Source organism: Megalobrama amblycephala, linkage group LG12 (genome assembly GCF_018812025.1).
Source record: "Megalobrama amblycephala isolate DHTTF-2021 linkage group LG12, ASM1881202v1, whole genome shotgun sequence".
Lineage (NCBI taxonomy): Eukaryota > Metazoa > Chordata > Actinopteri > Cypriniformes > Xenocyprididae > Megalobrama > Megalobrama amblycephala.
Window position 1 is genome coordinate 7414747 of NC_063055.1, and position 21928 is coordinate 7436674.

General features: G+C 38.1%; 1 protein-coding gene across 2 annotated transcripts in view; it reads left to right on the forward strand.

The window, feature by feature from the left end:
- tafa5l (TAFA chemokine like family member 5, like) overlaps nt 1-16221 on the forward strand; it is a 55914-nt gene extending 39693 nt beyond the window's left edge. For both annotated transcript variants that reach the window (XM_048210588.1, XM_048210586.1), the window contains 2 exons: nt 10131-10178; nt 15328-16221. In XM_048210588.1, coding sequence (XP_048066545.1) covers nt 10131-10154 — 24 coding nt within the window. In that variant the 3' untranslated portion in view covers nt 10155-10178; nt 15328-16221. The remainder of the gene's footprint in view (nt 1-10130; nt 10179-15327) is intronic.
- Nucleotides 16222-21928: the final 5707 nt, after the last annotated feature.

The window sequence follows — 21928 nt, forward strand, 5'->3', positions numbered from 1 at the left end:
AACAAGGATGTTTCCAAGGAAGAGTCATTAGATGTGCTTTACCGGATGCTTTCTCAACATGTGGTTTTCTCTGTTGCTTTTTATTTAGCTTCTCTGCATGAGCGCATATTTGATAGATAACATGAAATCAAAATTAAAGTCACCTTGAAAGCAAAATTGACTTTTTTATGGCATATTGCAGTTTTTATCATAAATTATCTGTGCACATCATTTTTTTTTTTAAATTCATGTGCCCTCATAATCTTTAATCAAAATAAGTCCCCCACCCTCTTGCAGCGACATCTCTGATGACGTTTTTTTCGGTGTGAGGGCGGGACAACCTGTCTCTCACATGAGATCCACCAATATCAAACCACAGCGATCTGTCTATCTGTCTATCTGTCTGTCTCTTTCTGTAAGGCATTTAAACCTTCAAACTTGAGACTTTTTAAAGGTTTCAAACAATTCTTTATCAAACTTTCAAACAATGCTTTATCAATCCAACAAGTTTATCTGGACAGTTTTGCTTTTCTAGTAAAAAACAAACAAACAAACAAACAAATAGTTGTATGATTTGTTTTGAATTTCAGTTCATTTTAATTCCACTTGCATTCAAATTTTAATTTTAATTTTGCATTCTGTTTGGTACCTCAGTTCAAATCACCAAATTAAATTCAGGAATTTAATTTGGAAAAAAGACATCAGTTCAGTTTTAAATGAAGCACAACCCTGATGTGCAAACGTAGAATTAGGAGTAAAATTCACGTTATTGCTGTTTCTTAGCTCTTCCTAGGGAGCTTTTCCTTGCTATTGTTGCCTCAGGCTTGTTCACTGGGGCATTATTTTTCCATTCTTTTATCTTCTTTATTTGTCTAGTTTCTGCTATGCTAGTTTTAACAATTTGTATTATTATAAGCTATGCAATTATACTGAAACAAGCATATTTTAGTCAAACACCAAAAAAAAGTTGAATCCCCCTCCAAATCGAAACCTGTGTTTAAACCAAAGCTACTCCCTTGCTTCTCCGCCTGTGATTTTTCTTTTTTGATGGCATGTCTTTCTCTGTCTTAATCTCTACCTCCCCTCGGTTTCTTCTGGGTAATGGCATTGCTCTGTCACTGCACAGTCATCATTACCGAGAGAGAGGATGAAGGAGACGTACAGAGGGAGGGAAAGAGCGACGGAGCGGTGCGGAGGAATGAGGCGATTGTTTTCAGCCAGCCGTCGTATTTAGGGAAGGGGAACTTCTCGGTGAGATCGGCTGCGACAGGGTCAGAGCAAACACAGCGTCTCATCCACGAGCCGTCTCCCCCGCTCCGCCTGCTCGCTTTCCGCTCACGTCCGCCTCCGTTTGCTCACGCCTGCACTGTTAGAGGCCACTAAATATCTGACACACTGGAGAATTGGCAATCCTTTGAGAGTCTGTACCCTTTTCAACCTCTCCCCTCTTCTTTTTATTGAATACATTTATGGAGCCGAGCGCGTGGCGCAGCGGGTCGCCTGATTTGATTCTGCTTCGCCTCATCCGTGGGGAGGAGGGCATCCAAATTCAGCTCCGTGGGTCCTCAAAGAGGCCTGTGCGACACAGCGGTGTGTGCCTTTATTCATAATTGAGAGAAATACATTAGTCAAGTGCCAGCGTGGGGTGTTTTTTGTAATTGAAGTGGCAAGGTGTTAGCAAAAAAGAAAACACCCTTACTCTCAGCGGAGTGACGCTAGGAAATCTATCTAACTTGTTATCTGCTGTCGCAGGCTGTGGATTTATAAAGCCTGGCACAGATGCAGTTTTGTTTGTTTCTTATGATATAATTATATTCACAAATCAAATTTTTCATTGTTAGCACGATTGTTATGCATTCGGCCCTCGTAATGAAAGGCTAATTTAGTTGTTTGTTTTTTTATTTTTGCACCTGTTCGGTTGTGCATAATCACTAAATAATTACTGAAAGCTCATGATCCTTTGTCAACAAACCTCAAACAACACTTCAAAAAGGCACAGAAAAAGAGTTTTATGAACCAAATTGATGAGAGACTAGTTTTTGTTCATTCTTTTTTTCCCATTACTTGGTCGAGTTGATGTAGCTATGCAATTTTTGCTAATTAAATGTCTCCTTGCAATCATGAAAATATATGGTTTGTCAGTTTCCTTAATGCAGTATCAATTTACAAGAACAAAGGATTTTTATATTAGAAATGCTTTAGTTTTTAGCATCATATAGAAAGCTGTAATTTCTACCTCATTTTATAAAGATAATACACTTATATGATCATGCACTCAGTGTGGGTTTGAAGTAAGCAATTTGTATTTGAATGATTGAAGTGAAAGTGACGTGATGGTGTTCCATACTTGGAATTTGTGCTCTGCATTTCACCCAGCCAAGTGCACACACACACACACACACACACAGCCAGGGTTGCACAACAAAACCTGCACAATTGCTACTCAAATCTAGCCCAAAACTAGCCCAATCACATTTCGGGGGGGTCCCCCGGTAAAAATCACTTTCCGGGGGATAAAATCCACTTTTTGGCAGGGTTCCCCTGGTAAAATCTGCATTCCGGAGATAAATATCATGTTATTTGGGGTCGCTTCAACACGCGGACATGTAAAACAACCCGCGGCAACACTGTTAAAGTAGCCCAGTCCTGCAGGAAAGCCGCAGACTTGGCAACACTGCACACAGCAGTGAGTATTGAACACACACTGGGAGCAGTGGGCAGTCATTTTTCCTGCGGCACCCAGGGAGTGATTGGGGGTTAGGTGCCTTGCTCAAGGGCACCTCAGTTGTGGGTAATAAGAGTGGAAGAGCACTCCCCCACCTAAATTTCCTGCCGATACTGAGACTCAAAGCCACAACCTTCAGGTTACAAGTCCGATCTCTAATCATTAGGCCACAACTGCCCCCAATTTACTAATGATTTCCCAATTATCTCTCTTTCTAGTTACTAAAAAAGGAAAAATTCACAAATAATAAATGTTTACAGTAAGGCATTTGAAACTTGAAACTTGAGATCATATTTCCATCATCATTCTGTCATCATTTCATTCCAAAACTATTGGTTTATTGTTAGAACATAAAAGATGATATTTTGAAGAATGTTGGTAACCAAACAGTATTTGTTACCAGTGATTTCCAATTTGAAAAAAGCAACAAAAAATATATATATTCTCGTATGTTACACAGATGAAAGAATGTCATATAGATTTGAAATGACACAAGTGTAAGCAAATATGAGAGATTTTTTGCGTGAACTATCCTTTTAATAAAACCCTACAACAGAATACATTTTCTGAATTTGCAACTTACTGCACTGACAGATTTTTTCACTTGCTTATGCATTTACAATTCACACTGAAAAATCTTCCAGTGTTGGAAAAGTAATACAGTGTATTTTGATGGTTATTGATAAAATGCTTTGAATGTCAAATAGAATAGTTTCACTGTTGCTTTACAGATATTTACATTTTTGTCAAGTAACTCATTAAGTCAAATAAATCATATCAATTTCAAGTGTACGCCTACCATGTCAAAACACAGGTTTGATTGAAAAGCCCTGAGCACATCCACGCAAGTCTCATTATGTATTTGGCGCTCAAGAGATCATTACGAGTATCAAAGCTGCTTCTAATCAATATCATAATGTTTCCGTTTCTTTCAGAGCACAGAGAATGAGCACAGCACAACAATGCAATTACATCTAAATGTGCCATTTCTGTTCAGTTAGCTGGTCGACAGATACAGATTGCCTTGTTAAGGTTTGAGTGAATTAAACACGCATTCTGTTCTTTGAGTTTTCTTTGCACGCATCGTTTCTTGATTTCATGAAACTCTCCTCCCTCACCGCCTCTCCCTCTTAAAACGATTCCTTTATGTTTTTGGCCTCTTCTCATTCCCGTTAGAAGCCCCTCTCAGCCAGCCGCCTCGTCACTTAGACCACGTTTAGGCCATTTTCCATCTGAAGGATTGCCAGGGTTTCTTTGAACTATCGTTTTTGCATCCCACATGCAGCGCTTCACATTTCCCAGAGGAATATTTCGGAGATGTTTGCTGCGGGTCTATCAGGCCATGATCAGAGGATGTCTAATATTGTCCTTCTTCTTTGAGGCCCCCCGCTACCGTTTTTTTTTTTTTTTTTTTGAAGACATATTAGCATACTGAGACTAGAGTGTTAGCTCTTCTACTACAGGATAACCAACAGGATGAAAAATTCATTTGAAACATCTTCCAAAGAAGGTGCTTTCAATAATGCATTTGTAGTGATTGAAACCGGGATATTTCAAAGTATTCCAATGCCGAGAGATGAACATATAACGATATCTCTAAACTACTCTCTGTACCAGTTCGTATATGCATCTGTTAATTTATTAATTTCTTTATTCGTTTTATTAACTCTCTTTGTCATGGGAGCCGTGCATCGAGCCGAGAACAAAAGCATAGCATTAAAAAAAACACATGAAAGCCAGAGAAATGCTCTCACTCCATTGTGACCTGCTCTCCCACAGGCGGCTTGAAAAGCACATATCGCACCAGGGAATCTAGCTTCTTTTTGAAATTCATTTCATTGAGATGCTTGATAAAGCCTGAAAAATGTCTCCTAACTATTCACTGACTGGAGTTTAGCAGTCATTTTCAAAGGCTACTCCATCAATATACGCTATATTACCCATCAGGTTCGTCCCTGCAGTTTGCCAGTGATTTATAATTGCCTTAATTGCTGCTCTCGCAGCCACTGGAGGAGATTAATCAATCCTTAAATTCAAAATCCAGCCGAGGCCAGTCGGAGGAACGGCCCTCGCCGCCTCCCACAAAGGGCATGTATCGCTTTTAATTCGTAGCCATGCCTGCTGTTACCGTGGAAATAGAGACTAACGTGAGTGTGTTAATGCACGTCTCCCACGGTTACAAAATCACTAATCCCTGTCTAAACGGCATGAGGTTGAACGTCCGCAATCTTCCAAATGCCGTCCTTAGACACGTGACGTGTGAAGCAGGCCCGAGAGCGTATGTACAGTAGCACTGCTGAGAAATCGCAACGTGATTTTGTGCTTTCACATGGTAAATTGGGAAAATAAAAATCAGTGCTTGTATTTTGAATGCACAATAGTATGTTTGTAAATTAACATTAACCACTAATAGATTAATAAAGACAGTGAAAAAATGATGCTCATTGTTAGTTCATGATACCTAATGAATTATCTAATGGTACAAATTGAAAATGAACCTTACTGTAAAGTGTTACCACATTTTTACATTACATAATGGTAATCTGATCATTATGTAATGTTTATTCAAATATTTAAAGGGATAGTTCACCCAAAAATTCTGTCATCATTTACTCACATGACTTACTTTCTTCTGCAGAAGATGTATTGAAAAATGTCTAGGATTATTTGTCCAAGAAATGAAAGTCAGTCAGTTCCAGTGTTGTTTGGACCACAGTGACATTTATTTTATTGACAAAAAAAGTTCAAAAAAAGCATTCTTCAAAATATCTTCTTTTGTGTCCTGCAGAAAAAAGACAGGTTTGAAACGACATTAGGGTGAATAAATGATGACAGCATTTTCATTCTTGGGTGAACTTTACCTTTAAAGGGGTAGTTCACACAAAAATAAAAAATTACCCCATGATTTTCTCACCCTCAAGCCGTCCTAGGTGATTATGACTTTCTTCTTTCAGACGAACACGACTGGGGATATATTTAAAAATATCCTTGCTCTTCCAAGCTATATGATGGCTGTGAATAGGGGGCCCAATTTTGAAGCCAAAAAAAGTGCATCCATCGATTACAAAGTACTCCATACACACAAGCGAAGCGATGCATTTTTGTAAGAAAAATATCCATATATAAAACTTAATAATCTAAAATAGATATCTTCAGCAGACGACAATGTCAAATAACTGTTTTCCATTTGAATATATTTTAATATGTAAACTATTATGCCTTTTCTGGCTGAATTTTGAGCTACCATTAGTCTTCAGTGTCACATGATCCTTCAGAAATTATTTCTAATATGCTGATTTGATGCTCAAGAAATATTTCTTATTATTATCAATGTTAGTTGTGCCGCTTGATATTTTTGTGGAAACCGTGATGCATTTTTTTCAGGATTCTTTGATGAATAGAAAGTTCAAAAGAACAGCATTTATTTGAAATAGACATTTTTTGTAACAGTATAAATGTCTTTACTTTTGATCAATTTTATGCATCCTAGCTGAGTAAAAGTATTAATGGGGCAGTTTGTAAAAGATAATGACATAGCTGTATTTATTCTTTCAGGCAGTAAATAGTTTCACCGTTACTAATATTGTATCTGTTAAGCACTTTTTACCTCCTGCGACGCGAACACCTGGAGCAGTAGCATCATTTGCGCTAATGATAGCTAATCCGCTCAATTAGCAAAGTACACATTTGTAATCTGGGCCTCTCTGCTAGCAGGCAAGTTTACATACTCTTCATCTTCCTCTTGCAGACTAATGCCCTACGACATTCACAGTACTGTGGCAGCACACAATCCCCTGTGGTAACATGCTAACAGAGGAGCTGTTTCATTCGATTGTTTGCAGACACAAGAAATGGCTTCTTCTTTCCACGTGTCCCTCTCCCTCGGTCTCTTACTCAGTCTCATTCTGCCTCTTTCCGTCTTTACCACAAGAGACCGCATTCACCTTTTTAGCCCATTAATTAGCATGAACAGTTAATAGTGCCTCCCACAATAGCTGCCTCAGCAGTTTTTTCTCAGAGTTGGTGTCACCAAATCAATATCAAGTCGAGCAGAAAGCACTAGAGAAACTCAGTTGTAAGAAGCAGGCCTGTGCTGTTATGGCCGTTTCTTTCAATGATTTTTCTGTTAGAAGCAAGCCATCCCTGAACCAATATGCATAACACCATGTGATTTTGTTTTCTGTACTTTATGACTGTCTCTTTAATTATCAGATTGCACAATATGACGCCAGTGAGATCAGATTTTGGTAGCTACTGAGCACTGACAGGACGTTTTACGTCATCAAAAGAGTGCATTAAGGTCACAGTCTTTTTGTCTGATTTTCAAAAACTTTTTGTTGCGTTTCACCTCATAGCTGGCCGTTTTGGTTCATGGCTTATAATTGTTAAAGGTGCCCTTGAGTGAAAAATGTAATTTATCTTGGCATAGTTAAATAACAAGAGTTCAGTACATGGAAATGACATACAGTGAGTCTCAAACTCCATTGTTTCCTCCTTCTTATATAAATCTCATTTGTTTAAAAGACCTCTGAAGAACAGGCGAATCTCAACATAACACCGACTACGTAACAGTCGGGGTGTACACCCCAATATTTGCATATGCCAGCCCACGTTTCCAACATTATAAAAGGCATTAGACAAGGGCAGCCAGTATTAACGTCTGGATGTGCACAACCAAATCATCAGACTAGGTAAGCAAGCAAGAACAATAGCGAAAAATGGCAGATGGAGCAATAACAACTGACATGATCCATGATAACATGATATTTTTAGTGATATTTGTAAACTGTCTTTCTAAATGTTTCATTAGCATGTTGCTAATGTACTGTTAAATGTGGTTAAAGTTACCATCGGTTATTACTGTATTCACGGAGACAAGAGAGCCGTCGCTATTTTCATTTTTAAACACTTGCAGTCTGTATAATGCATAAACACAACTCCATTCTTTATAAATCTCAGTGTAGCATTAGCCGTTAGCCACGGAGCACTATCAAACTCATTCAAAATCAGAAGTAAACAATATAACAGTATACAATACTCACATAATCCGATGCATGCATGCCGCATGCATGACGAACACTTTGTAAAGATCATTTTGAGGGTTATATTAGCTGTGTAAACTTTGTTTATGCACTGTTTAAGGCAAGCGCAAGCTCTGTGGGCGGAGAGCATGGGATTTAAAGGGGCCGCAGCATAAAATCGGCGCATTTATAATGATGCCCCAAAATAGGCAGTTAAAAAAATTAATAAAAAAAAATCTATGAAGTATTTTGAGCTGAAACTTCACAGACACATTCAGGGGACACCTTAGACTTATATTACATCTTTTAAAAACATAATCTAGGGCACCTTTAAATAAAGACTTTTCAAAAATCCCAATGGGAAAAACACTTCCGGAACCAAGGCTGCTGAAAAAGTGGGCGGGCACTGTTTGTGTCATCATTGATATGCTAATGATACTGCACACAGCTAAATTACAATTTGTTGGCTCACGCTGGCTGAAAGAAGGATTTTGTAGACTGATCAAGGTCATTTTTTAGTAGAATTGTAATAATGGGAACTCTAATGAACAATGATTTATCTTATCATGTAGACAAGTTCTTTATCTGACACTGTTGCTTCAACTTTCAGACACTTCATCTGAGGCTAAGATTCATCGCCAAACCAATTAACCCACTGTCGATCATGTCACACCAAGCAATCAAAGATAATTCCCAAAGTTTGTCTCAGACAGCAAAGCTGTGGCAAAAATCGTATACAGTAGTGTGCGCTCAGCTTACGTGATAACACTCTCAGAATTCTCCTCACATCTCGAGGAGAATGAAGAATGTGTCTAGGATCTTGAAGAACAGAAATTGGAAAAAATCAAATCAAAAAGCTTGCAGCCAGTTGCAGGATTGTCTTGTTTGCTTTTGCTGTCCTTGTTGTTTTCATTTAACAATACAGCATGAGTGCTTAGCATTTAGATGACATGTTTGAGGAAAGGTGCAGCAGATCAGATGCACTGCGTGAAGGGTTTCACAGAGAGCGCCAGGCTTCCAGGGCGGAGAGACATACGGGCAGGCGGGCACTGGAAAAACCGGCTCTACCCATAGAATCACGGGCACTGTCAACACCATTGTGAATGACGCGGTGATGAGCCAATCAGCACGGGTGCCAACGAACAGCTTAGAGTGCCTTCTGCATGCCAATGAGTGTAGCGGCTCCAAGAGCCACGAGCTTGCCAATGAGGGACTCAAAGTCTTGAGGGGTTAAGAGGTTTTTATAAACATTGAATGAGCAAGTGGAAAGTTGGAAGTTTCTTCAACTTGATCTGAGAGTAAAGACTTCAAAAAAGCCCTGTGAAGTGCAGAATACAGGGCTGGCTAATTTGAGGCGCTTTGAGAGCATAAACCAGACAGCGAAGGACTTGAATTAGTACCATTAGCAAGGTTGATAGTGTTGCAGACAGTCAGGCAGTGCTGGGCATTGACTGTCTAAAATCAATACTAACTTGGCCATATCTTTCAATGGAGAAACTGTATTGGATGGATGGATGGATGGATGGATGGATGGATGGATGGATGGATGGATGGATGGATGGATGGATGGATGGATGGATGGATGGATGGATGGATGGATGGATGGATGGAAAAAAAAAAATGTTAGGCAGAAATCATGTTCATGGATGAGCTAATGTTTTAAAGTTTTATTAACATTATTGCGGTATGAAGCAGGGCGGGCAGAGAGCCGCGGGAGTCGACGGCAGCTTTTATTATGCTAATGCTGCAGTTGGCCGCTTCCGCTCTTTGCATTGTGTATGTGGGGTAATGCAGCGCTGTTTTACATGGTTAAAACAATCATACTAAATACTGTACATCTGAGTGTATTGAAAGTTATGTTATAACATTACTTAACATAACACGTTCACTCGGTGCAGTGGCTGGTATAAGAGAATTGTTGCACATTGCAGTAAACTAGATCGATATAAGAATGTCATATTAATTCAAACTGGATGACTTGTGTTGCTAAATGACATGCAATTAATTCATATATATATATATATATATATACTGTATATAGTATGGTGGAGAAAGCTCTCTGATTATGTTAGCCACTTGACAAAACAGTGTCATCTCTGAGGCATGGTACAAACATGATACTCATGGTAAATCAAGAAAACAAACGATGAAAAAAATAAGACTAACAGTGTTGAGCTATATAACAATGATTGGTTTTCTGTTGATAAATGTATCCTAATAATTAAACATCGTAAACATCGTCAACTGCCAATTTAGGGGACATCGCCCAACCCTATTTATCACCATATTTTGTCAATTTTTCCTGTTATTTGCTTAATTTTAATGATAAAATATGTATTCATTCATATGTTATGTGGAGATAACACAGTCTAGTGAAATATCTGACCTCTATTTCTTTTTTATAGCCTCTGCCCAAGGAGCCATCCTAAAGGACTTAAGATTTCTGCGAGGAGGTGAGTGGTGCTTCAGAAAGATTATCTCTTATCTTGCTCTGTTTGCTTTTCCTTAGTAAGCCATCATTGTCTCTAAATCTAATACGCGATGACGTAGGTCGTCCAGCGAGCAGGTCCGAAGCAGAACAGCGACAAAACGTGGCGAACGTCAAGAGTGCTATCGCAGCGTTCGCTTTAAAGCAACATGACAGATACAGAGCACAGGTACAGAGGTGGAATAAGGCAGAGCAGAAATCGAGTGGAAATCTTATCATTTATCCAGCCAATTGTGCCCCGGCGGCGCTGATGAAGTTGTGTTAAGAGTGACGCACCTGATCAGCGGAAGGGCTAAAGCAGGATTAGAGGGCAGCTGGGGGCGCCGGTTTTGCTGCGGATCGGGAGATGAAGGGAGAAGATGATGTTGCGAGACGTGAGCTGAAACTCAAAATCCCTTGCGCTCTGCCTCAGTGGTGATTGCAGATGGCCTGATGGTAGCAAAGAAGAAGATACGGTTATATTTAACAAGATATATTTACTTGCCAGCTGTTGTTTGTCTTTCTGTCATGCTTCGAGCGATTCCCAGTGAGTTTACATGGCTTGGGAAAGACTAGTTTTGCAGTGCGGGAAGACAATATGAGGACAGGAATTTGCATAAATGTATGTTAATCCTTGAGGCAATTAGCACCTGTCAGTTTCTGATCAATAGCTTTCCTGTCTTTTCATTACATGGCAAAATAAAATGCTGAATATTGTTATAAAACCAATCCCAACACCGGGTTTTCTGTGTTGAAAAGTATCCTTTGGGAAACAATGCCTTTTCACACCAGTGTAATTCCAACAGTCAAAGCTATATTTGAGTTGAACATGCTGTTATTTCTTTGAAAGCATTTTATTAAAAACCTAGTCATAAGGGAAGACTTTTTATTGAAAAGCTCCATTATAAAAGGGTCCAAAGTGAGCACTTAAGGAACATCTCAGAGGGAAGCTGTTGTGTAAGACTTCTGGGGCGGATTGTAGGCTTTGTGGGCTCCACGGTGGCTCTAGAAAATGAAATTCTGTATGGCCGTTCTGGTTCATGCCTATGTTATCAACATTTCCAGCATGTTTCGGTGTCCTTCCTCAAGAGAGCGCCACATTTATCGCAGACAATCGTGAATAGACGGAGAACCAGCGAAAAGGGAGCACCATAAATATTTACTTGGAGAGGAACTGGAATGTACGTATTTGTGTTCTGATTTTGGCAATTACATTGGTGTGCATTAAAAATTGATCTGGGTAATGTGGGGGAATGTCTGATTTTCAAATCCCAATTGCGAGTTATTTATGAATTATAAATTCTGGGGATTGTCAGTTAAACAGCAATGAACTGATATGATGTTCTTTTCTCTAACTCAGGGATTCCCAAACTAACTGCCATAAAAAAGTGAGATAATTGCATAATTGTTTTCAATTGACCTATTAAGATGGATGATAAATACTTAGTTTTGTGGAGAACAACATGCAGTTGGCAGGCTAAACACTGAAAGCCTGATGGTAGCCTTGACAATAAGATTATTATTTTTGGAAAACATTTTGACATTTCAATGTCTTTTTGTAAATTTTAGAGTGAATATAATTTATGCTCTACCCTGGAACTGGCACATTTCTTTAGCTGAAATCGTAGAACATGGTTCTGGCAATTGGTAACTCATGGGTTTGATTCCAAGGGAATACATGGAGTGATAAAATGTATACTATATCTTGAATGCATTAATGCAATGCAAGTTGCATTGGATAAAAGCGTCTGCTAAAAGCATAAATGTAAGTGTCATCAATATTGCTGATGTGTTGTGTAGTGTAAAACTGGCTAACAAGCCATAGTGATCAGACAAATCACTGATGCAGAAGTCTCAAGAATAGAATTTGTCATATGTACTATATCTAAAAGAAGAAATGTTTTGCTTGAATCAAAAGACAATTTAAAATAATTTTGCTCTTAAATTACAGTATATTCATTATCTATTATATAAGATTGTAAGGCTGGGATTCTTCACCTAAAAAATAAAACCACTGAACAACTTTTCTGAACTTTTAGGCAAGACTGTTTTTATTCTGTAAATGTCCACTCATTAGTACATTTTTCAGTGTTTTACCCAGAGTAAAAGAATTGGAAACTGCCAACTGGGTTTGCTTTTCGTCTAAACCATTCCCTCGTATGCCTCTATGCTTACATTTAACATCAATAAATGCATTTAATTCTCTAGTCCAAGTCTCAGATTCAAATTTGTAAGTGAATCATTTTTGAATCAGTTATTTTAAGTGAACTGGCTGAATTGTTCACAAATTGGTCTGAATGATTCATCAGCGAATTGTCAAAACTAGCAAAATATCAAAATTATTACAGCAGCAAAGCACAAAAGAAAGATCAGTAACACTTTAGAATACTCTTCCGTCATTAATGATTAACTACACGGGAACAAGTGAGTAATGCAATAACATTCTAGTAACTACTATTAACTACCAAGAAACTCTGAGTAACAAATTAGTAATAGCACAGAACTTGAATGTGGTAGTTCACTATTAGCTAATCGGTAACTACTATTTTTTTCATACTTCCTGGAGGAATAAGAACTACCATATACAGTTTCATAATTTCAAAAATGACTGCCCACTGCTCTGGGTGTGTGTTCAACACTCATTGTTGTGTGTGTGCACTTGGATGAGTGAAATGCAGAGCACATATTCTGAGTATGGAACACCATACTTGGCTACATGTCAGGTCACCCACTCATAATTAATGCGAGTAATGCATAATGTATAATTAAATTCTAGAGTGAAGATCATGGTAACCTACAAGTAATGACTCAAGTATTACACTTATCCTTCAGAAGGAATTACTTATTATTTGGAGCAGTATTCTAAAGTGAAAAGCATGATAACTACCTAGTAATAACCAAAGTCATTTTAAGCTTTTGAGGTCATTTTAAGCTCTAAAGAGGCTACTTTAGAATTAATTACACATTATGCATTGCTCTCATTAAAGGGTTAGTTCACCCAAAAATGAAAATTCTGTCATTAATTACTCACCCTCATGTCGTTCCACACCCGTAAGACCTTAGTTTATCTTTGGAACACAAATTAAGATATTTTTGATGAAATCTGAGAGATTAAACCTTGAAGCAATGAGAATACTTTTTGTGCACAAAAACAAAAATAATGACTTTATTCAACAATATCTTATCTTCTATGTCATTCTCACACATTTACGTGAAAGTTGTCAAAACTACCGACTTCAGTACCAATCAGTACTGAAATTTTAAAAATGTGATGCTTTGAGTGCTGTTGAGTGCTCTGATTGGCCATTGTGTTGACATGCTTATCAGATATGTCTGTAATTGGCTACAATGATCAATGCACGGGAGCATTTGAAAGCACACGATAGTGTCTGAATTTGAAAGCGGGAGCGTTTGAAAGCAGGTGTCCGCGATATATGCCTGCTTTCAAACGCTCCTGTGTGTATCTGTGTAAGCGCTCGGTGAAGAGCGTCATTGATGACTATTTACAACGTTTTTGAAGCGTTGATCATTGAAGCCAATCACAGATATATCCGATGAGTGCGTCAACACAATGGCCAATCAGAGGTGATTACGAATCCGCTCAACAGCGCTCAAAGCATCACATTTTTAAATTTCAGTACCGACGTGGTACCGAAGTCGGTACGTTTGACAGCTCTAGTTTGCATCCAGTGCTTCCAGGTTCTACATCAGAATGCTGACTCATTATTGGCCGGCTCCTGCGTCAGCATCACAAGCATGCGTCGTGCTGCTCACGTGTGCATCTTTCGCCAATACTGAGCCGGCATTCAGACGTAAACACGGAAGCCTTCACTGTGCTTACTGTGACAATTACGTAAGGATAATGACAGGGAAGAGAAGAGATTGTTGAATAAAGTCGTTATTTTTGTTTTGTTTTTGCGCACAAAAATTATTCTCATCGCTTCATAAAATTAAGGTTGAACCACTGCAGTTACGTCGACTGTTTTATGTACCTTTCTGGACCTTGAAAGTGTCATTAAATTGCTGTCTATGGACGAGTCATAAACCTCTCGGATTTCATTAAAAATATAGGTGGAACGTCATGAGGGTAAGTAATTAATGACAGAAATTTCGTTTTTGGGTGAACTAACCCTTCAGTTATGAACCTGTAGTTCTTAGTAGTCTTCTGGGAGGTGTGAAAAAAAATAGTAGTTAATAGTGAACTACCACATTCAACTGAGCAATATTACTTACTAATTCATTAATCAGAGTTTCTTTTGACTCTTAAAAACAAAGGTTCCAAAAGGGGGTTTTCACAGTGAAGCCATAGAAGAACCATTTTGGGTTCCCCAAAGAACCTTCCAGTGAACAGTTCTTAAAAGAACCATTTTTATCTTACATTTTAAGAATCTAAAGAACCTTTTGTGTAAGGGGAAAAGGTTCCATGGATGTTAAATGTTCTTCACAGAATCAGAGATGCCAATAAAGAACCTTTATTTTTAAGAGTGAACTAGAATGTTAACGCTTTGGTACTCATTTGTTCGTGTGTAGTTATTCATTAATGATGGAACAGCATTCTAAAGTGTTACCGAAAGATTCATTATGCACTTTGATTAAAATAAAGCTGAGAACTATACTAAAGCATGATTGTATTTAAAATAACTGAATATCTTAGCAGGACAGCAGCTCGGAGGAAACGATGCTGATTAGCACACAGGCAACGTACATTTACATATTCAATTTTAATTCTCTAAATGCGAATTAACACTCAGACAGACAACGGGTGGCATAATTTCCCCTTTAAAAAAAAAACTTAATGGTGCCACACGACGCGCGCAGCCACATTGAAAGGCCTGCGTGTAACAAAATAATCATTTTACTAAGGCTTTCGTGCTAAAGAACACAGGCATTCACCCTCTGCCATTTACATTTTTCAAAAGCATGTGCCTTTCAAAGCAGACGCTCTTCAGAATGCTGTCATATAAAAATCATCACTCACTAAGTAAACACAAACAAAAGAGCCACACAAGATCAACAAACATGAAAAGACGAGGCAGGAAAAGGTAATGCGTGTCGTTTTTTCCTGCCTTTGATCATGCCGCAAAATGCATTTCCCTAATGTCCTCGCCGATGGTTTTCTCTTTGTGTGTGCACAGGTTTGCCGACATTCACAGGAGCGACGCCAAACAGGAATCATCCATCAGCCCCCACACATTTGTGTCCATCCTCTCATCTCGGAGCTAAAGATATCAGCTGCCCAAATCCACATCACCCTCAAACAGGAAATGGAACCCGTGCGCCATGGTTACAGTCAGTCCAGCATCTCTACGGTTACATGCAGGTCATCGAGTCCCGACGGTCGTCATCATCTCACAGCAGGGGACGTGCAACATTTCTTAGTGAAACCTTGACATAATTGAACTGTTTCAGTTTTGATCTCAAGATACATTAGCTAGGAGAACATTTCACTCGCTTTCCAGTTAAGCAGACAGGGAAGACTGTTCGCGCACCTTTCAAACTAAGATTATATAAGTTCCTCGCGAACGGCAGCGTGGGTGTTGTGTAAGAACGATCTTGACGGACCCCAGCTGCGTCTTCAGAGCAAGGACATGTCGTCGACGAAAGGCCAAGGATGTGCAGAGACCTTTAAATATACACCAGAGATCGCCTCTCTGTAACGAGATAACTTGTTTTCCTTTAAAATTGCGGATGAATTGAGAAAATCGGACAAAGCAGCAGCTGACTGATGTATCTTGTAGATTTGACCTCACGTGGTTTGACCATATGGATTGTGTGCTGTTGAGCTCTGTCTGCGAATGGCAACGCGTTGATGCCGTCAACTCTAATCATGGGTGATTTAAAGATTAGCAAACAATGTGTGGATGTCATCTGTCCCTTCCTCTCTGGGGCGTCTCTTTCACTCTCTGCTTTAAATGTCTGTCTCTAATGGATATATCATTTCTATCAATACTTTATTTTGACTGTAAATTGACACTTGCGATGGGGTGTTGAACTAGATAGGAAATAAAGGGTGTGTCCATGTAAATGTGCACAACGCTTTGGGGAGTCTCTCCGTGGGCTGCGCTGATTCGCTGCTTAAAGTCAACATGAAATCATAATGCATCGTATCGAGTTTATTAATAAATATTTCTGGTCTTATTGCAGTCGGTTCACTGGTGCGCTTACACTAACGGTCAAAAATCTGGGGTCTGTAAAATTAATTATTTTAGAAAAAAATCTCATGCTCATCAAGGCTGCGTTTATTTGATCAAAAATACAGTAAAAACAGTGAAATATTATTACAATTTAAAATAACTGTTTTCTATTTGAATATATTTTAAAATGTAATTTATTCCCGTGGTCAAAGCTGAATTTTCAGCATCATTACTCCAGTCTTCAGTGTCACATGATCCTTCAGAAATCATTCTAATATGCTGATTTGCAGCTCAAGAAACATTTCCTATAATTATCAATGTCATGTTGCTTTATATTTTTGTGGAAACTGTGATATATTTTTTCAGGATTCTGTTAAGAATAGAAAGTTCAAAAGAACAGGATTTATTTGAAATGGACATTTTTGGAGCATTATAAATGTCTTTACTGTCACATTTGTTCAAATTAGTGTTGAATAAAATTCCTTGTTGAATAAAAGGATTAATATCTTTCACACAAATATATATTTCTTACACACACAAAAAAAAATTCTTACATCAGATATTTAAAGGTAGTGTCAGTCTAAAAATCGTTTTTGATTATTATCCTTCATTAAAACTTTATATCTTTCTTGACTTTTTTTGTCTAATTAAAGCATTAGTTCACTTCAGAATTCAAATTTCCTGATAATTTACTCACCCCCATGTCATCCAAGATGTGCATGTCTTTCTTTCTTCAGTCGAAAAGAAATTAAGGTTTTTGATGAAAACATTCCAGGATTTTTCTCCATATAATGGACTTCAGTGGCTTCCAGACAGTTGAAGGTCAAAATTACAGTTTCAGTGCAGCTTCAAAATGTTCTACACAATCCCAGATGAGGAATAAGGGTCTTATCTAGAGAAACCATCACTCATTTTCTAAAAAAAAAAAAAAAAAAAAAAAATATTATATACATTTTAACAATAAATGCTCATCTTGAACTAGCTCTCTTGTTCTTCTCTATTAGAATTCCGGCTCTGTAGACACTGCTAAGTGTATTACTGCCCTCCACAGGTCAAAGTTTGAACTAATTGTTATATACTTGCACTAGCATATTGTATTTGACAATTTAGTTCAAATTTTGACCTGTGGAGGGCAGTAATACACTTAGCAGTGTCTAAACTGCTGGAATTCAAGTAGAGAAGAAGAAGTCAAGTCAAGTCAAGTCAAGTCAAATTTATTTATATAGCGCTTTTACAATTGGTAATTGTTTCAAAGCAGCTTTACATATTAGACGCACAGAAAAAAGGGAAGTGGTTAAAAATAAGCTGTACAAACAAGCGTGGTAATATGTAACATATACAAGATGGTGCTACATTAAGCCAATGTCGGCTGACTCCCAGGGGTGGAAAAAACCCCCTAGGAGAAAACCCAGCGTGGGAAAAAGTCCTAGGAGGGAAAAAACCCCTTGGAAGATATATATAATATATGTAAATGGATATGGAGATCAAAATCTGAATTATACATTTTTATTATAGAGATTAAAAATAGATTATATATATATATATGTAAGCGGATACGGGGATTTAAAAATCTATGCAGCCAGAACTGGATCTGTAGGCCCATTGTCTCCTGGGCTGCGTTGTAGTCAGGTCAGACACAGGTTCTCCATCTGATCTGGATACGGCCTGGATCCAGCACCCGGAAAACCTCGGGATAAGCAGAGAGACAGATATTAGCGTAGATGCCATTCTTATTCTGATGTACAGGTATATCTAGTGTTATAGGAAATGTTCTCGGTTCCGGCCGACCTAATTATTGCAGCGTAACAATCCTTTAACGGATTTGAAAAATGTTAATGTATTGATAATGTGTTATGTGTATGCAAGAGCAAAGAGATGTGTTTTTAGTCTAGATTTAAACTGACAGAGTGTGTCTGCTTCCCGAACAATGCTAGGAAGTTTGTTCCAGAGTTTAGGTGCTAAATAGGAAAAGGATCTGCCGCCTTCAGTTGATTTTGATATTCTGGGTATTATCAACTGGCCTGAATTCTGAGATCGCAATAAACGTGAAGGACTATAATGCATTAAGAGCTCACTTAGGTACTGGGGAGCTAAACCATTTAGTGCTTTATAAGTAAGTAGCAAGATTTTAAAATCTATACGATGTTTAATAGGGAGCCAATGTAATGTTGACAGAACTGGGCTAATATGGTCATACTTTCTGGTTCTAGTAAGAACTCTAGCTGCCGCATTTTGGACCAACTGTAGTCTGTTTAAAAGCCGAGCAGAACAACCACCCAGTAGAGCGTTACAGTAATCTAGTCTTGAGGTCATGAATGCATGAACCAACTGTTCCGCATTTGTCATTGAGAGCATATGTCGTAATTTAGATATATTTTTTAGATGGAAGAAGGCGGTTTTACAGATACTAGAAACATGACTTTCAAATGAAAGATTGGTATCGAAGAGCACACCCAAGTTCCTAACTGAGGACGAAGATTTAATGGAGCACCCGTCAAGTGTTAGAGAGTATTCAAGGTTTTTTCGTGAGGAAGTTTTTGGTCCAAAGATTAGGATATCAGTTTTTTCTGAATTTAATAATAAGAAATTTCTTGTCATCCAGTTTTTAATGTCAGCTATGCATTCTGTTAGTTTTGTGAATTTGTAGGTTTCGTCAGGGCGCGAGGAAATATAGAGCTGAGTATCGTCAGCGTAGCAGTGAAAACTAACACCATGCTTCTATACCACCATGCAAGAAGAGAACTTGTTCAAGATGAGCATTTATGGTTAAAATGTATAAAATTTAAAAATAAAAAAAAATTAGAAAATGAGCGATTGTTTCTCTAGATAAGACACTTATTTCTCATCTGGGATCGCTGTAAACTGTAATTTTGACCTTCAACCATTTGGGCTCCATTGAAGTCCACTATAAGGAGAAAAATCCTGGAATGTTTTCATCAAAAACCTTAATTTCTTTTCGACTGAAGAAAGAAAGACATGGACATCTTGGATGACATGGGGGTGAGTAAATTATCAGGAAATTTTAATTTGAAAGTGAACTAATCCTTTAAGGCAGAAGAGGTGAAGAAAACTAATATTAGCCAATAAAATCATATTTTTGCACAATCCGGTCAGATCCCAATAGATGAAAACAAGTCCAGCTTTTCTTACCAGATATTCTGTTTAACTCATAAATATATAAAAACTTAAGTTAAATGCTTTGCAAATGCTGATTCATGTTTTCAAAAAGTCAGAATTGACCTACTTCTTAAAGGGTTAGTTCACCCAAAAATAAACATTCTGTCATTAATTACTCACCCTCATGTCGTTCCACACCCGTAAGACCTTCATTCATCTTCAGAACACAAATTAAGATATTTTTTGATGAAATCCGAGAGCTCTCTGGCCCCTCCATAGACATAGACATTACCACTTTCGAGGTCCAGAAAGGTAGTAAATACATCGTTAAAATAGTCCATGTGACTACAGTGGTTCAATCTTAATTTTATGAATCGACAAAACGTTTTGTGCGCAAAAACAAAACAAAAATAATGACTTTATTCAACAATTTCTTCTCTTATTTATTCTTTATTCAACAATTTATTCTCCTATGCTGCTTACATTGTATAGACAGTACAGCACTTCTGGGTTATACATCAGAACGCCGACTTGGTATTGGCGGACGTTGTTCATGTGAGCACTACGACACGTGTGTGATGCAGACGCAGGAGCCCGCCAATAATGAAATACTCAAAAATATCTTAATTTGTGTTCCGAAGACAAACGAAGGTCTTACAGGTTTGGAATGTCATGAGGGTGAGTAAATAATGACAGAATTTTCATTTTTGGGTGAACTAACCCTTTAATGTGCACAATACATTGGTGCATGTTAATCCATTGTTAATTGATGTCACCAAGTCCACTTATCTCAACCAACAGGCTCCAGTTGAGTAATCCCAAAATTTGACCCATTTCACCATCCAATTAAATTCCATGGGCTGCTTCATAGTGCTGTTTCATGTTGACTTCAAGTATGTGAAAGATGCTTCTTTGTGTTTTGCTCTTTGTTTCCTCTAGTAGTGAAGCAGTCTTCTTTTCACAAAGTACACAGATCGATTCTCAAATCGGTTCTCCTCATGGCCGGTGAAGAAGATCAATCCATATGATGGACGTAACTGGTTTCATGTAGCAGACAAAAATAACCAGCGTCCCAGAAGATGAAAGAGCAAAAGAATATGGTCACTTTCAGTGAACAGTAGTAATTCATCAGTCTCACGGGCTAGGCCCGGCTCCCTGAGTTGTGAATTTTAATGGTGTTTTTATGGTTCCTAATAAAGTCTGTTATGCTTCTGGCAAATATGCAGAGCACGACATCGCTCGCTTCCAATTACTGAGAAACTCAAGGAGATTCAGTATTCATTCGTTATGGCGTATAGTTATTTAGGAATAGGACTATCTCTCTTTCTCTTTCTTTCTCTCATGCATTCTCTCTACCAATGTACGTGGAGTGGAGTGACAGTAATTTCTCCTCCTCCCTCTTCTGTGTTCTGTAATCACTCTTGACCAGATCCATTCCAGGTTTTCTTTTCTTCGTCCTCACTCACTCCTCACTCACTGGTGAGAGGATCCAAGGGGTCAAGGTTTGGCTGGTTAGCATCATAGACAGTAAAAAAAAAAGATGGACGACGACGAAAACACATTATGTCGGTGTGATAACAGTTCTGGAAATGTAGAAATTGAAGTTAAAGCTCCAATCTTCTCCCAAAGATCAAGAAAAAAGTCTGTTGGTGCTTCAATGACTACTTCACTCAGAGAAGCTGTCAATCTCATCAAAACCCACGTTTTTATAGCATCAAATAACTAACTAAAAACAAACTTTTTTTAAAGAACAAACAATTAAACATCAGTGTGATAAAAACTGCCTAAAATGACAGAAACCGTCTTTGGAAAAAAATATATTTTGACATGTAATTTGACTGTTTAGTTTGTCTCACGTCCCATTACATTACATGGAGAGGGCGGGGTTTATGACCTATACTGCATCCAGCCACCTGGGGGCGATCGAGACACTTTGGCTTCACTTTCTTTTCAGGACTTGTGTGGCACGCTTGGTTAACACGGTCCAGTTTGCCCCTACTGGTAAATATTGTAACTACACCATCTTGTCATAAACAGCATCTTTTTTTATTGACGTCCATTCAAATGTTTTTTTTTTTTTCCCAAGCATCATTTAAGTAGTATTTTATTTTATTATTTTAGATATTTAGAAATTTGATTTTATATTTCATATTTTTTATATTTTTCTATCTGCTCTTTGACGTCACTGCATAGGGGTGCGTTTCCCAAAGCGAACTATGGTCGCACGTTCCGTCGTAACCAATAGAGTTCAATGGGACTTACAATCATAGTCGACTAATGACGCTTTCGGGAAACGCACCCCAGGATAGTAAATTACGGAAGAGGATTAGGGCCAAGCAATAATAAAAAAAATAAAACCATCTCGAGATTAAAGTTGTTAAATTTCGAGAAAAAAGTCGAAATAAAATGTTGAGAATAAACTCATTAAATTACGAGAAAAAAACGTGTTAAATTTCGAGAAAAAAGTTGAAATAAAATGTTGAGA